The following is a 17,167-nucleotide window of genomic DNA, read 5'->3' as shown; positions in this document are numbered from 1 at the left end:
TTTAGATGTACTATAATTTAAATATACTATAATTGGTAACAACGCACTCTTCAGTTACATAAAACTGGCAACATACGTGTTGTTGTTGTACTTTTTAAAAAGTTATAAAAATTCATCTTGCTGAAATAAATGTCAGCCCATCTGATTCGCAGAAGATTAAGATGATTTAGATTTTTTAAATGGAAGATATCACTAAATAGTAAAAAATGTCAAGTCATAATTTTAAAAAATTGATTTTTAGCAATTTTCAAGCTTCTCTGATGACAACACAAACACGACTTGCATTTCTTCATGAATTCAGGATTTGTATAATTTTTTTTATGAAGTTAGTAAAAGAAATCGATTTACTTTAAAAAAAAAATCTAAATTTTATTAAAAAATGCAAGTAAATCACATTTCTCCAAATGTTCTCTCTTCTTGGATATCTCACTATACAGGATATTTCATTTCAAAATTATTTAGGAGAGTTGTTATTTTATTAGTTGTAGTATATTCGAGTTGCCGCGGAGGACATACCGGTGCGATCATTAAGTAAGTTGGCCGTCACGCGGTGCTGAGCGGACGATTTTTCTGAGTTGTTCTACATTTTTTCTTTTTCACTCAAAATAAAAAACCGAGCTGATTCGCTGAGTCTTGTCACAGCGGTAGGGTGCAGATGTGTCTGTCTCTCCCATCCTAGTGTGGTCGCTCAAGTGCCGCGCGAGTTTATAACTTATATAATTTTGTCCATCCGCCCTTTTAAGGGCGTCTTTGTATTTTAGCTTATTGTTCTCGTTGTTAGCAGGGCAAATAGTATATTTAAGCCAAAATAATTCGAGGCACTATGGCCTCGTTCTCTGGAGGGGAGAGGATAGAGACAGTAGCGATGCTTCCAGCATGCCTTTTCTCTTAATCCCCCGATTGCTACTTTAGAATCTCCCTCTCCCTCTAAATTTACAATTTCATCTTCCATCTCCCCGCATAATGAGTAAGTTTCACAAAACCTACTGCTGGAAAATATTTATAAGGAAGCGGGTATCGCGATGCCGAAATTTTATTTAAATAAAGTCGCATCTAGTGTAACGGTTGCATCAGAAAGTGTTGACAGGGATACAAACCTCGAAAACTTTGGAAGTCTAGCTAACGCAATCGCCCCCGCGACTCTTAAGAAACTCTACAGAGCCAACCTCAATGGACATCCATGAGCAACAGAGGCAAACTAAAAAGCGGCCGCTGCGAAACTCTGCAGAGGAGAGCTCTATTCAAAGCAAGAATCTCCCGCCAAGAAATGCGCAAATGTAAGCAATTCCAGCATGACGTTACACATGCAAGCAAGTTCTAATGTAGACGACAATACAAATCAGTCAAATCAGAATACGAGTAACAGAATTACGGCATTATAGCACACGTGATATTGGCCCGTATATAGTGTATGTCTATTCTAGTAGCCGAGATAACGCTATCCCACACTTATCAGCAAAATAATATAAATAATTTCAAAATAAGATAATATAAAATAGTTAAAGCCGGTATTCCCGATATTCTCGAAATTAATTGGTAATGGAAAAATACTAGTAGCAGTTTGCCACGGGAGATAACCGTCTCGTGGAAAATTCTACTGTCGCTAAGCACAAGAACTTTTATCCCAACTTTCAAGATTCTTAAGACAGGGATGTCCCCAATACAGGATGTTCCCCAGCAACTAGAGCTAGACACACTCAAGGAGGCTCTAGAATCAAAAGCCAAAATAATAAACGTCCAGACGTTAAATCGAAGAAGTGTTAAGAGTAATAAAATCGAATTCCGTCCAGAACAATTCGTATTAAATTTGCAAGACAAATATTATCGCAAGAAGTATTTATTTTTAAGATTAGGCGAAGTCCGTCCATATATCCCCATGCCAAGGATATGCCATCTCTGTTACAGGATGGATCACGTAAGCGACTCATGCAAAAGTCCCTCCAAATGTCTATATTGCAGCGAAAGTAGACATAGCGATACAGATAATCCGTGTCGCATGTAAGAAGATGCATCAACTATCAAGGCGAACATTGGATCAATAACCGCACTTGCCCTATTATTAAACAACGCACTATCATTAGCAACTATTGAAAATATCTCCATCATTGACGCCAAAAATCATGTAGAGAATAGATCCTCAACCTCGATCCTATCCCTCGATTCTGCTGAAAATAACAGCAATCTTCCTATTCTTCCTCGCAACAGAGGAAGAACATTTGAAAACTCTAATAGATTTGATCTTTTAGATGCTGAGAAGTCAGAGGGAGAATCTTAAACTTATGCTGAAATATTAAAATCTTCATTCTTGTCCGCAATCATCAGAAATAGAAACGCTTCCCCGAAGGGGGAGAGCGATACCGCACCTGCCTTAACAAAGCTGGACTCAGCTTAATAAGACTCAGTATGGGTACGACGCAGGAGCTCATCTCCAAGCTCTCAACGAAAACAATGGCAAAATCCATTACTCATCTGATAACGGCATAATATTCCAAAATAAAACCTCCACACAACCAGAATCTCATAACGCAAACAAAGACAATAGCGCTTGCAGATTTAATTTTCATGGTCACAGAAATCTTCACTCACTTCCAAAATAATAATCTACTCAGCACTTTCAATGCTATCATTAAACTAATACAAAATCTGGTAATTATTTTCAACCTTCGCCCCCTCCTCACCTTGGTGGAGTGGAAGGAGGTCCTCTTAGAAACCCTCATAATCGTTTGCATTTCAATTATACACAACAGCAGTATAATGACATAACTTAACTCTGCCCATGAATTTGAATATGATAACAGATTTCGGAAATAATTTAGATACATCACAGAAACGCCGTAACTCCTCCGACGCGTCTTTCCGGAGTGTCCTAGCAGCGCCGCCATACACATTCACATCGTTGAATCCGGCGATGGCGGGGGAATTTGGTCTGCTCTCGTCATTGCCGCCGAGTTGGCGCGTTACTGTTCAAAATAAATCTTTCAAAGGTAAAATGACTAACAAACAAATTAAAAATCTTCTAATAGAGTACCCTTGGAATTAGGCATAACCTCCCGTCGTTGCTCTCTATAATAACAGATTATGATATCCTTTGTGTACAAGAGATTTTTCTTAAGAATAATAACAAACTTAACATCAAGGAATTCAACGTAGTCAGGAATGATCTGATTCAACTGGGAGATCGAGACGTGTGCGTTATTATATGAGATGACACAAAATTTGAAATCGTCATCTTCAAGGACATCGATCATTCGTCAGTTGAAAAACTTGCAATCAAAATTCAATATGAACACAGACCCTATAGTTATTGTCAATATTTACAAGCATCCTGAAAACACTCCTATTTCTTGCTTCGAATCTCTACTTAATGAATTGCAGCATCACAGAAACCATATTATTCTAGGGGATTTTAACGCACACCATTTTGGAGATCCAAAAATCAATCTACAACAGGAAGAAAATTCTATCGAATTATAGGAGATTATGACTTAACACTGCTCAATGGAAAAACACCCACCTTTTTGCGACCTTCTTCAACTACAACTTCAATTCTAGACCTGGCTTTGGCATCTCCCCATTTAGCGCCTCTTTGCAAAACAAACGTAGAATCTGATATTCTTAGAAGCGATCACTTCCCAGTGACAACAATAATTGAACGATATCCAGGTTAGTCTTAAATCAAAATTCTGTTAAATTATCTCTCATTAAAGAGATGTGTCAAGCATTTCATCATGAACTGCTATCCTCTGTCAAGAATTTATCTGCTGAAATTGGTCACGACATAATAGAGAGTTATGACAGGTTCACACAAAACCTGCTTGAAGTTGCCAGGAGTTTCTTCTCAGAAAGCAAACATCTCCCGCATACTTCAATACAATTCCAAAAATTGGAACCTCCTCCTTGATGGAACGAATCGGAAGCGGTGCATAACAGAAAGGCTATCAAGAAACTTATTTCAACACTCACAGAGAAAATTATCTTAGTTTTCGTAAGACTAGCACTGATTGTTTTAAGAAACTTTCGGAATAGAAACGCAAAGAATGGCACAACCTTGTGAACAGCAAAACTCCCACTAGTCAGATTTGGGCCTTAATCAAATGTTTCAAAAGAAAGACGTCACAGCATGATAATTCATCTCAAGTCCTCGTATAAGTTTCCATGGAAACAATTTCCAAGCTATGCCCCCCGTCTTCCGATTGTTCCAAAACTCTCTCATAGAAATGAAGCTTGAAGACAACCAAAATTCAAATATAATACATGTACATGGTTAAATCCTTTGATTCTAAAAGAATTTAGGGGTACACTTACATCATCTCGCAAAAATCCGCTCCGGGATTAGACCAAATCAATTACAAAAATGTTAGGATAATTACCCATAGAGTACCTGTCTACTATCTATGTTCAACAAAATTTTTTTTTCAAGGAATCTTTCCAAGTTCGTGGAAAATTTCTTTGATAGTAACTTAATACCTAAACCTAGCAATGAGACGGTTAGACCTATATCACTAATGTCATGCGTAGGCAAACTCATGGAACGAATTCTTTATTAGAGGCTAAGCTGGTTCATAGAATTCAGACCAATCCTACCAGCGCAGACGGGCTTCAGGCCCTTTAGGGTCTGCGATGATAACTTGGCTACCTTGATCACAGCAGTGAGATCTGGATTCCTAAATCAATCTATTACAATTGCAGTATTCCTGGACATTGCGGGCGCATTTGACAATCTATCCAACATAGATCTATCTCTTAGAAGAGCTGAAGGAAATAGGCGTTCCACTTCAGAAAATTTGCTAAAAACCTGATCAATCAGTGTGAGATATCTGAACTTCGTAATAGATGGCGAACTTCATGGTCCATGTAACACATATAAAGTACGCCTCAGGGATCTACCTTAAGCCTTTTACTATTCGATATCTACCTTAGAAATTTAGATAGACAGCTGCATTATACGATACTTGCTTCCTACAATAGACAGACGACGTGGTGCTATATTCCACGCATCGTAATCCAAACGATGCTATTGAATCTATCCAATTCTCCCTGAACAAAATGAATGAGATCTAAAATACAGGAACCTGGAAATATTTTCTATCAAATCCTCTTGGATTGGCTTCACACAGGGCAATGCAGTCAAGATTTTACCCAAATTATTCATCAAGGGGATCTTAGTCCCTAGAATATAATCACATTGTTTTCTGGAAATCATACTGAACTACAATCTTAAGGCACTATCTTAGATATCTAATCGACAGGGGCAGAAAGATCTCTGGCATCGCAATACCGATTCTGTCGGACATCGTCTAGAGTTCTCATTCTAATCTTCTCCTTATTATTTACAGAGCCACATTCCATAGTGCCGTGGAATACGGATGTCAATTCTTCATTTGGAGTTCATTTACATCCGAGTCTATTACCTTTATCAAGTTACAGCGATTGCAATACAAGATTAGAAAGACAATGGGATACCGCATATCGACACCGATAAATGTCAAGCTGGCAGAGGCCAAAGAAATCAGCCTTAGACTCAACTGCCTCTAAATTTATTTTCAAAGTTATAGCCAATAAATTTAGCGTATAAATCCTTAGAGGAAATGGATTGTAGCATTCAAACTTTAAAATTGATGCCATTAAGGGCTTTAGACTCTTCAAACAGTCTTTGTGACTGCCGTTGCGAAAATAATTCATCGCATATTCATCAGCATACTTATGAGGACATTCTTATGAGGTCTTCTTTCTCAAAATCGATTATGTTAAATATGCACGGTTCCAAAAGACAATCCCAGTTTGGCAGATTTCTATCATAAATCCTTTCGATATAGACAAAATGCCATTTCCTTTTATATGACGTATCGAAGAACGAGGAAGGTGCTGTTTTTTCATCTAGCATAGAAGCTCTATTAAACATAAATCCTGAAACCTCACCTGAAACCTCCATCTTTTCGGCTGAGTTATGGGCCATATTACAGTCTATTGAGACAATTGGAGATCTTGATATCATAAAGAGCATTATATTTTCAGACTCAGAAAACGCGCTTGAAGCCTTTTGCAGTTCACAAGAGTCCAGTGTAATTACATAATCTACTATTAGGTGTACAACTTTGCTTCCGCCGTTTTCCTATAGGTGGCTTTAGCGGTAAGTAGTGGTCGAAATAAATAGATCATAGACGTCATACAATAAACTTGGGCATCTGTCAACATAACCCCATAGAAACATTAGTCGATTTGTGTCTGCATCATAAAGTTATTCTCGATTGAAAATGTCAGTTTACGAGCCAAATTCTCGTCATTTGCGGGAGGTTTTAATTTTTTACTTCAATATGAAGAAATCTGCGGCTGAGGCTCATCGAATACTCTCAAATACTTATGGTGAGGCTGCTATTAGTGAAAGAACGTGTTGTTAGTGGTTTCAACGCTTCAAGAACGGTGATTTTGACGTCCAAAGTCATGCTCTGTATTTGGTGAGACCAGCTCGGCGTAGTGTATTATGAACGCATTATGACTGAAACAATCACAAGCGATCGGTATCGAACGCAATTGATGCGTTTGAGCCGAGCATTGAAAGACAAACGGCCGCAATACAACGAGAGACACGATAAAATGATTTTGCAGCATGACAATGCTCGACCCCATGTTGCGAAAGTGGTCAAGACATACTTAGAAACGTTGAAATGGGAAGTCCTATCCCACCCGCCGTATTCTCCAGACGTTACTCCCTCTGACTATCACTTGTTTCAATCAATGGCACACGGCCTGGCTGACCAGCACTTCCGGTCTTATGAAGAAGTAAAAAATTGGATCGATTCGTGGATAGCCTCAAAAGATGACCAGTTTTTTCGCGGGATTCGTACGCTATCTGAAAGATAGGAGAAAATAGTGACCAGCAATCGATACTTTGAATCATAAATGTATAACCAATTTTTTACAATAAAGCCTCGAATTTCGGAAAAAAACGGCAGAAGCAAAGTTATACACCTAATATATCAAACAAGCTTATTGCGATGTTATCAAGCAGGGCAAAGAGGTGACATTCTTCTGAGTATCAGCACATTCCAGGCAACGAAGCTGAAGCAAGCTGCCAAATTAGCTGCAATAGAGGGATACAAGCTGTTCTTCAAGGTTCCTTATGAAGACCTCCTAGCAGTGTCGACTGCCCAGGCAAATAAGCAAACTGAAGAACACATGAAACTAATTTCAACTACTACTCTTTATTATGAACACTTTTATACTTCCAAAAAACATTTCAAAGTCTTTGTCAAGAGAAGAAATAATCCTTGTTAACCATCTAAGATCGAATCATATAAATATTAAGAGAGTCCAAATGATAGAGTCATCGGTTTGTCCCTGTGAGGATCCCTCCCAAACAATTAATCACCTCCTGTTCCATTGTGAAAAATTTAATCTGAATTCTCCTATCCGTAACTATATTGCTAATAAATTCCCTAATTCCTCCCCGAACTTTTTCTCTGCCCTTCATTCCATCAAACTGTTTCGCCTGCTATTGACTTACATGAAGGCCAATGAGCTTTCTTTTAAACCTTCTTTGCTCCTCTTCCTCTTCTCCTATGACGCGCGGCTAGGTGGCAGCAGGCATCTGGAAGCAAGGGGGGAGGGCAATCATCGATCGAAATTCTAACAGACTGGTAGCCCCCTCACAATTTATAACTAATACCGCGGACTTCAGTGGCTTAGTCTCAATCTATGGATTGTCTGGCAACACACTAAGAAGAAGAAGAAGAGCTGATTCGCTGTAATACTCGATCTGTAATATTCGACAATAAAGTATTTCTTACAATAAAGTTTAATTGAAACCAATAAAATTGGTTATGTTTACTCGTGAATTACTAAAGGTGTCTGATAGTCCTTACGATACCTTAACATATGATCCTTTGAATCGGATCGAGATACGCCGCATAGTGCAGATAGAAGAAGATCTCGTGATCGTACAAGTGATCGTACTAGAGACAGACGCCATTATTCACATCATTACGAAATATCTTAGAAAGTGCGAAACGCATGATATACGCAAAGAGAAGCTTATAGACAAGCGACTAAGAGAGAATAGTAAAAGCTTGGATCACCTGGATCGTCACAAGGAATCAGTACCATAAGCGGTGGGCATCATCACGTGGAAAAAATCGCCATATAGGAAAAAAGATTCAAATCGCACGCATACTTCGAGAAACATTCACCAATCGAAGCGTCATCATCAACAAGTCTCAACTCTAGTTTCAATAAATAAAAGCGAAATACATATTACTGTTCGTTCGTGTAGCGTGAATTATTGTCGGGAAAACAGAGCTACGTCTGAAGAAGAAAAATTAGCTAAGTTGAAGCAAAAAAGTGTTAAAATCTAATTTAACGCGAGCTGAAAATTTCTTTAGAGATATCGATTCTCATAGTGTTGAGGACGTTAAGGTAAGACTCGATAAAGTCGAAGAAGCATACATGTCATTGTCAGAAGTTTGTTTAGAAATAAGTTTTTTGGATAATGACCGTCACAGAAGAAATTGACAAAGAATTAGAAATATACGAAAATAAGTTTCTGCATTTAAAATTAATAGTTAAGAAAATATTAGAAAATCGCGTTGAATTAGTAGCTAGAAACGAGATTCTCGATCAAGCATCTCAAGAAGTACAAGTCAATATGCAACATAATGTAAGAGAAAATAATAATCTTATTAAATTGCCTAAGATCGAGTTACCAACTTTTTCTGATCTATACGAAGAATGGTATGCTTTCTTTGATGATTTGATAGGTGTTCAATTCATTAATTCATTCAAATGAATCGTTAAATGACGTACAAAAATTTCATTATTTGAAATCATCTTTGAAAGACCAAGCGGCCAAAAGCATCATTAGAGATTTCTGGAATAAATTACGCAGATAGTTGGTCTAGATTAAGAGAAAGATACGACAATCAAAGATTGATAATACAAACTCATATTCAAGCGATATTCGACTTATCTGTTATCAAAAAAGAAAATGGAGTAGCTATCAGGCAAATTCTGGCGTATTAAAACACACCAGGGCTTTGCGAGCATTAAAAAGACTCACGAAGCAATGGGACGATTTACTTATTCATATAATTGACAAATTAGACATCACTTCAGTAAAGGAATGAGAAAACACATTAAAATCTACAATGTTGAACTTTTTGGAATTAGTAACCTTTTTAACAAAGAGATGTCACACTGGAGGCAATAGTGAATCGAAATATACAAGATTAAATAAGTACGAACTCATGTAAAACAGATTCCAGCAAGATTACCGCAGCTCACACTACTGCCATTAATATTAAGTGCGCTTATTGTAAAGCATATGATATATCTATATAGTAGCTTTCGTAGTCTATCCGTGTTAGAGCGTGAAAAAGGTGAAACAAAACGGGCTGTGTTTAAATTGCTTAAGATCTAAACATTTAGTAAAAGATTGTGTATCCAATAATTGTAAGATTTGCGGAAAGAAACATAATTCATTATTGCATATAGAAAACGATAAAGAAAAACAAGAATGCAGTTAAATAAGAGATTAAAGTCGAATCAAAATAAAGAAAAGATAGGTACAGTGTATCGTCATACTTATCGTCGTACATACTAATTCGAATAAAACGGTTTTGAAACAAGTCTTGCTGTCGTAAAAATAAAGGATAGAAGCGGTCGATTCGTGGAGGACAGAGCTTTGCTAGATAACGGCTCTCAGTCGAATTTCATGTCTCAAAAATTTCGAAGTAAATTAGGTCTCTCAGGTGAAAAAACGCAAATAAGAATTAGAGGAATAAATCAACAGATTTCGGACGCCTTAAAAGGTAATTGATTTGAATATGGTCTTTGATTCTTATTACATAGACTTCTCTATTACATAGACTGAAAATGCATAGTGTTGCCTTGTATTACGCAAAATTTGCCAGGATTCGAGTTAAATAAATTCGATTCAAATATTCCAAATAACATTAGATTGGCGAATCCTGAATTTCAAATTTCTAAAGAAATAGATATATTAATAGATGCCGAAAAGTTTTGGGATCTCATTTGTGTAGGACAGATAAAGCTCGAAAAAAACAAGCTAACTTTGCAAAAACGCTTGGGTGGATAGTCGCGGGGATTGTCGGACAACAAACTCGCGAAGCCTTAAAGAGTATTTGTAATTTGAGTATGGAAGAAAGGTTATGCGATAAGGTAAATAAATTCTAGTCGATTGAAGATTGTTTAAATTACGAAAACAGAACGACAGAAGACTAATACGTGGAGAAATTCTATGAAAATAGTTATACTAGAAACGCTGATGGTCGGTTCGTAGTTAAGTTACTCATACATTAACTACTTATTAATCAAAAGGTATTGACTCAGCTAGGAGATTCTGCGGAGGATATTGCTATGAAAAGACTTTTGTCGTTGTTGTTGTTGTTGTTAAAAAGAAAATTTGAGAAGGTAAAATAGAGCTCAAAATAGAATACATCAAATTTATGAGAGAATACTTAGACTTAGAGCATGAAGCGTATTAATAAACTAACACTTGACATGAAAAGGATATTCCTTCCTCATAGAGCAGTCATTCGTGAAGAATCAGAATACTAAAACGCGAGTAGTATTTGACGCATCTAACAAAAATTCGAAAGATTTAAACAGTTAAATAATGCATTATACAAAGATCCTATAATTCAATCTGATTTGTTTTTATAGTTATAAGATTTAGATTTTTTAAATTCGTGCTGCTATGCGCAGACATTAAGAAAATGTATAGACAAATTTTGATTCACACTGATCATATTATATATCTCTACAAACGATTCTTTGGAACGAAAACCTGGACGCGCCCGTAGAAAGTTTTGAGTTACTCACAATCACGTATGGCACTAAATCTCCTTCGTTCTTGGCAATCAAATTGCTTACAGCAATTAGCTGAACTAGAGAAAGAAAAATTTCCTATAGCTTCAGAAGTTGTTCTTAGAAATTTTTATATGACTTTTTAATCGGGTCTAATTGCAAGGGATTATAGATATGATAAAGCATATTAGTGAGTTGTTATCTCTCTTTGAGTTATACAAGTGGAAATCTAACATAATAATGGAACGAGACGACGTTAGTGATCAAGACGATTTATTAAATTTTAGTAAAGATCAAGAATCGAAATTACTCGGAATCTTGTGGAATCCTAATGAAGATATATTGTATTATAAGAATTCTATTACAAAACTTCAAAGTATCTAAGAGAACAATGTTAGCCGAAGTGTCGAGATTATTCGATCCTTTAGGTTTAGTTAGCCCCGTTATAATCACAGCTAAAATTTTGATTTCAATCCTTGTGAACCTGCAATATTGAATGGGATGAGGACATACCTATGCACATTTTATAAAGCTTGGTACAAGATAAAATCTCAGTTATATTTGTTAGAATCTAAAGATCTCGCGATTGATAACATTAGGAGTCAATGATTCAGTAATTCAATTACACGATTTTTGCGACGCTAGCGAGAAGACTTACTGCATATTTGTAGAGATAATGATAGAGCCTCGACAACTTTGCTTTATGCCAAGTCTCGAATGGCATCCTTGAAAACATTGTCTCTGCCACGATTGAGCTATGTGCTTTCAGCGAAACTTATGAACAAAAGTGATAACCTGTTTAAAGGTGAGAATGTATGAACGTTATTACTGGACTGATTCAAAAATTGTTTTGGCGTGGCTGAGTTCTCCAGCAAGAAGAATGGAAAATATTTGTGGCGAATCATATTAATGAGATACAAAAAAATTCTTCACCTTCCGAATAGCATCACGTAAAATCTAAAGAAAACCCTGCGGATTTGATTTTCCGCGGAATTACTCCCGAGCAATTAAAAAACAAGTTTTTAATAGAAAGGACCTTCATGGTTAAATTTAAGTGCTAAAGTGGCCAGCGGAAGATGTGAAGTCTCTACTCGAAAACATTTCAGAGAAGCAAAGTTGCAATTCAGTCTAATTTCGATGCAAGAATCCGTTATACTATATATTAGATACTCTTCCTTAAAAAAGTTACTTCGAGTCGTTGCGTATGTATGCGTTTTAGTCATAATGCTAGAAATATTGTTGTAAATCATAGAGCGGGCTGTATAATGACTTCAGAAATAACTAATGCGTGTTTGGTTATAATAAAATTGATTCAATTCGAAATGTTTAAAAATGAAATGCGATTGTTAAGAAAAGGAAAGGATTCCTAAAAGCTCTCTAGATTACTTAGTTTAAATCCGTATTTAGATGATCATGACTCTAAGAATAGGAAGAAGATTGGAAAATGTTAAGATATCGGCTGAAATTAAGCATTTCATTTAATGCCAAGCGCTCACGAAACTAATAATAACTATGTCACGAAACTAATAATAAAGAACAAACATAAGAAATTGTTCCATGCTAACACTCAAGCTACTTTGTCTGCTGTATAAGAGTTTTGGCCTTCATTCGCAAGAAGAGAGGTAAAAAATATTACAAGGAATTGCGTACGTTGTGTCAAAGCATCACCTATCTCTTGTCAGCAATTCATGGGTCAATTACCAGCTGCTCGAGTCACTTCAGTTAGATTTTACAACACTGAAGTTGACTACTGCGGATCTTTTTTTGTTCGAGACAGAGTTCGCAGGAATAGTAAGCAATACAAAGCGTTACGTTTCTGTTTTCATGATAACCAAAATTGTGCACTTAAAATTAGTGGAAGATGTAACTTCCGCAGCTTTTATCGGAGCTTTGAAGCGGTTTGTTTCTCGAAGAGGAAAGGCGGTCAACATGTATTCCAACAACGGAAGAAATTTCCAAGGAGCTGATAATGAACTGCGGCGCTTATTTCCGCGAACTTTCAGACGGACTTTCAGAATGCTATCACAAAAACGATTGACCTAACATTTTATACCACCTAGGATACCGTATTTTAGAGGATTGACGAAAACTGCTGTTCGGTTCCATGAAATAGTATCTAAAAAGAACATTGGAAATGCATTGCTTACTGTAGGAGAAATGAGCACGGTTTTGGCGCAGATTGAGGCGATCTTAAACTCTAGACTCCCTGACAGACGAGCCTATGGAACTGAGCGTATTGATTCTGGCATATTTCCTGATCAGGGATTCCTTGACAGCCTATCTGGAACTAAATCTCCAAGACGTAGCTCTAAATAGACTTACTCAATGGCAACATGTAGAGCGATTGAAACAGCACTTCTGGTCGAAGTGGTCTAAGTATTTGATTCTTTGTCAAGGAAGAGCGAAATTGAAGCTTCTGTTAAGCTAAAGGTTGGGCAATTAGTAATGTTAAAGGAAGAAACGATACCTCTCCTTCAAATGGATTTTGGCGAGAGATCGTTGAAGTTCATCCGGGAATGGATGAGAAAATAAGAACTGTAACAGTGCGTACGAGTAAAGGTAATAAGCGTCCTATTGTAAAAATTTATCCTTTGCCTATAGAGGAGGGATAGGTTGTGTATTGATGAGATTTACGAGTTGAACATAATATTGCGCTCATCGTTAGATTTAAGTTTGTTCAATTAAAAATATTTATCAAGGCAGACATGTTTAGGAGAGTAGTTATTAGTTGAGTATATTCGGGGGATTACCGCGGAGGATAACGTATCGGCGCGATCATTAAGTAAATTGGTAACGTAACGCGGCGCTGCGTGAGCGGGCGATTTTTCTGAGTTGCTCTACATTTTTTCTTTTTCTGCATTCTCAAAATACAAAGACGAGCTGATTCGCTGCAATATTCAATCTCGACACATTCATATTCCTTACAATAAACTTTGAAACCATTGAAACCAAAATTGATTGTGTTTACTCATTACTAAAGGTGTCTGTCCTTATGATACCTTAACAAAAATGATAAATAAATATCTCTTGAATAATGCAGTTAGAGAGAAATGTTTCAGTTATAAGTGGAATGATTTCGAAGAAGATGTATTTTGATCATGTTGTTTTTCTTCTAAAGAAAGACGCCAAAAAGATATACTTTCCTGCATTTTTTTTAATGGAATCACTTCTTCTTTTTCTTTTGTTAGGCCTTTGACCTGTTACATCTCTCATATGCTTGTGATACACATGCGGATTATTCAATTGCTACAAACATATGGGACCTACAGTTTTAATGCCGGTTTCGAATGGCGGATTTTTCGAGGTATTTCTGGACAAGGATATTCTCGAGAGATTGCAAGTCTTTTCCGAGAGGAAACACGAGCGTAAATATTTTGATTCCTAGTGGAGTCAAATTCGGGACTTATGGCAGGATAGATTATCTGTCAGTATAATATCTGTCATGCTACACTCGTGCTCACTGCTACGCTCGCGCTCTATCATGTCATTTCTACATAATATAATTCTTCAAATTATGTTTAAAATTAAAAACAATGTAATAGGTTCCAGCGAATAAAATTCAAATAATCAAATAGTAAAAAAACAAAGGAGCCACACTTGTTATTCATGCTATACAATATTTATTATTGTAGACTAACAATTGTGCATACATACATACAGACGTTTCAACTTTTCAATCTTTTCACATCAAGTCCTCTTCAGTATAATAAAATTATCGCTACTATTTTTACATTTCAAAATCTTCGTAAAACCATCGAAATTCCTATACTTCGAACATCATCTTCTAATTATTCTGTATCTAAAAATATTAAAGCAGAGATATTCAAAACAATAATTTATGCTTTATTCTGGCACATATTGACATTAAATAAATCTCATAAATTATTAATTTTTTGATAATTAAATGTTAATACTTTTATGAACAGAGTAATGAGATGAATCAATTGATGTAAAGAAAATACATTATTTAAAAAAAAAACATGTAAACAAAATGGATATTTTTTTAAATAAGCAACTATGTTTTCTTTACACCAACTGATTCATGTTAAAACGTTTAACCAAAATATGTCCATCTCGAAACCATTCCATTTTTATCTGAAACATTTTTCTGTAAAATACACTATTAAAAAAATATTGGAGGTCGTCATAAAAATGAAACGATCTATATACAGAATGAGCATTAAGTAGTCTAGAAATTTTAAAGGATGATTCCTCACACAAATTCAAAAAGAAAATTTTATAGGATCATATATGTGAAACTTTATATGTTTAAAATTTCATTAAAATAACCTGAATAGTTTCAAAATTAAAGAAAAAAAACAAAACTTTTTCTTCTAATTTCATATCTTATATCTTTGAAACTAAGTCGTTTCGGATATAATCATATAAAATTTTCATCTTGAATTTGTGTGAGGAATCACTCCTTAAAATCTTTTAGAATACTTACGTAGGCCCGATTGTACCAACATTATTTTAATTTTAAGCATGGCTTAAAACTCTCCCTTTCTGTCTCCTATCTCGGCTTTTAAAAAAGAAAAAGATTTTTGAGCTTCACTTAAAATTTAAGAAACATTGTTCAATCAGATCTTAGGCCTATACTCATAATCCTCTTATTTTAAGACTATCTTAAGTAATGTCTTAAGATGCTAATACAGCCCTCTGATTGGCTTATGACATCTTAAGACTATACTTAAGACAATCTTAGGACTAACAGAAAGGCTAAGTTATAATCTTAAAGATAGTGTCTTATGACTTAAGTTTTAGGTTTTAGTAACCCCAGCTCTACAATAGATTTTAAACCTTAAGCCATAAGAAATGAATCATAATCGATTATTCTTCTCAAATATGATTGTAATTAGTCAATTTCTTACAACTTAAGACTTATTGTAGATCTGGATTAATGCACAAGAACTTCTTTATGACTTATGTTTTAAAGGTACTTCGTATTTTTCATCTTTAAGACATAAGTCATAAGATAGTTTGTGCGTTACTAAAGACATAAGACTTAAATCATAACACATTGTCTTAAGATTATAAGTCAGTTTTCTACTAAGGCTCTTAAATATAAGAAATCGACTATGATTATCAGCTTTAAGCCAGTATTCATAGATCTTATATTCAAAACCATCTTAAGTCTTAAAAAGTCATAAATCAATCAAAAAACCATATTAGCGTCTTAAGACTTTACTTAAGACAGTTTTGAAATAAGAACGGACTATAAATACTGCCCTATGAATAACCCTTAATATCCATCTTATACAAATACATAAAATATTAATAAATTTTTATTCTTGTAACATAATATTCATATAATAATGCTCACAGCAGTATAAAATCAAATGTGTTACATCAAGTAATAGAAATAAAATACAAGTAAAATTACAAGTAAAATTATCTAATACTTTTTCAATCCAATTAATTCAGAACATATAATATAAACATATAACCTCTCTCATGTATATGTGTGAGCATATGCTTTTAAGAGTATTCATTTTTTACCTATTTTTTCTTTTTTTTTTCTCATTAATGACATTTCCATTAAAAAAGGATATATTATTTTTTAGATAGATACAAATTTAAAATTAAGTTGACCAATCTTCTTGAAGAAAATATTTCTGTTAGTAATACTATATATTATTATGTATATGCTCGGAATGTTAAATGTGCAAATATATAAATAAAAAATATTATGAATTTTACATAAATTATACTTGAAATAGAACAACAGTGATCTTTCTTAACAATAATAAACATATTTTTTAAATACTCATTATAATTACTCCAATATAGCTACAAAAAATAATTACATTGAAATCATTGAACTTTGTAATTACATACTAAAAATCAAAGAAGTATATATTCACACAGATATTCAGAATTTAGAAGATATTAACGACAAAATGACGGATTTCATGTTTGTAATTGTAGATTTCAACAGCGTCTTTTACCTTAGATTTTGTTACGACGTGGGTGGCCATTTTTACTACGGCAAAATTTCCTTTACCAATAGTTTTTTCCAACTCGTAATAACCGACACGAATAAGTTTGTTGACAGAAAATTCCTGGGAAACCTCATTGTGCGACATCGGCGCGGATGCCATTTTTTGATCACTTCTCTCACTCGATCTTGACTCGTTGCCAGTTGCAATACTAGTTAGTATGAAGTTACATCGACAGATTCATTATCATCGTCTTTTAATACCGCCATCTAGGGTTAATCTTACCAATTCCGACTAACGTCGACCAACTTGACTAGTTTACATCGTACGCTTGATATGAATGGCCTGCGCGCAATAAGACAAATATTAAGGCTCATTCTCCGAGAAAGATTTTACTCTGAGTGTAT

General features: G+C 35.1%; 1 protein-coding gene across 1 annotated transcript in view; it reads right to left on the bottom strand.

Moving 5' to 3' along the window:
- Window positions 1-16,922, bottom strand: part of LOC105622165 (serine/threonine-protein kinase SIK3-like) — a 223,143-nt gene extending 206,221 nt beyond the window's left edge. Inside the window, exon 1 of the mRNA XM_012203598.1 lies at window positions 16,770-16,922. Within this exon, the coding sequence (XP_012058988.1) occupies window positions 16,770-16,922 (153 nt within the window). The remainder of the gene's footprint in view (window positions 1-16,769) is intronic.
- Window positions 16,923-17,167: the final 245 nt, after the last annotated feature.

This window comes from Atta cephalotes (genome assembly GCF_000143395.1).
Source record: "Atta cephalotes unplaced genomic scaffold scaffold00002, whole genome shotgun sequence".
Taxonomy (NCBI): domain Eukaryota; kingdom Metazoa; phylum Arthropoda; class Insecta; order Hymenoptera; family Formicidae; genus Atta; species Atta cephalotes.
Note: the sequence above shows the minus strand (reverse complement) of the source record. Positions and strands in the feature narration are given on the sequence as shown.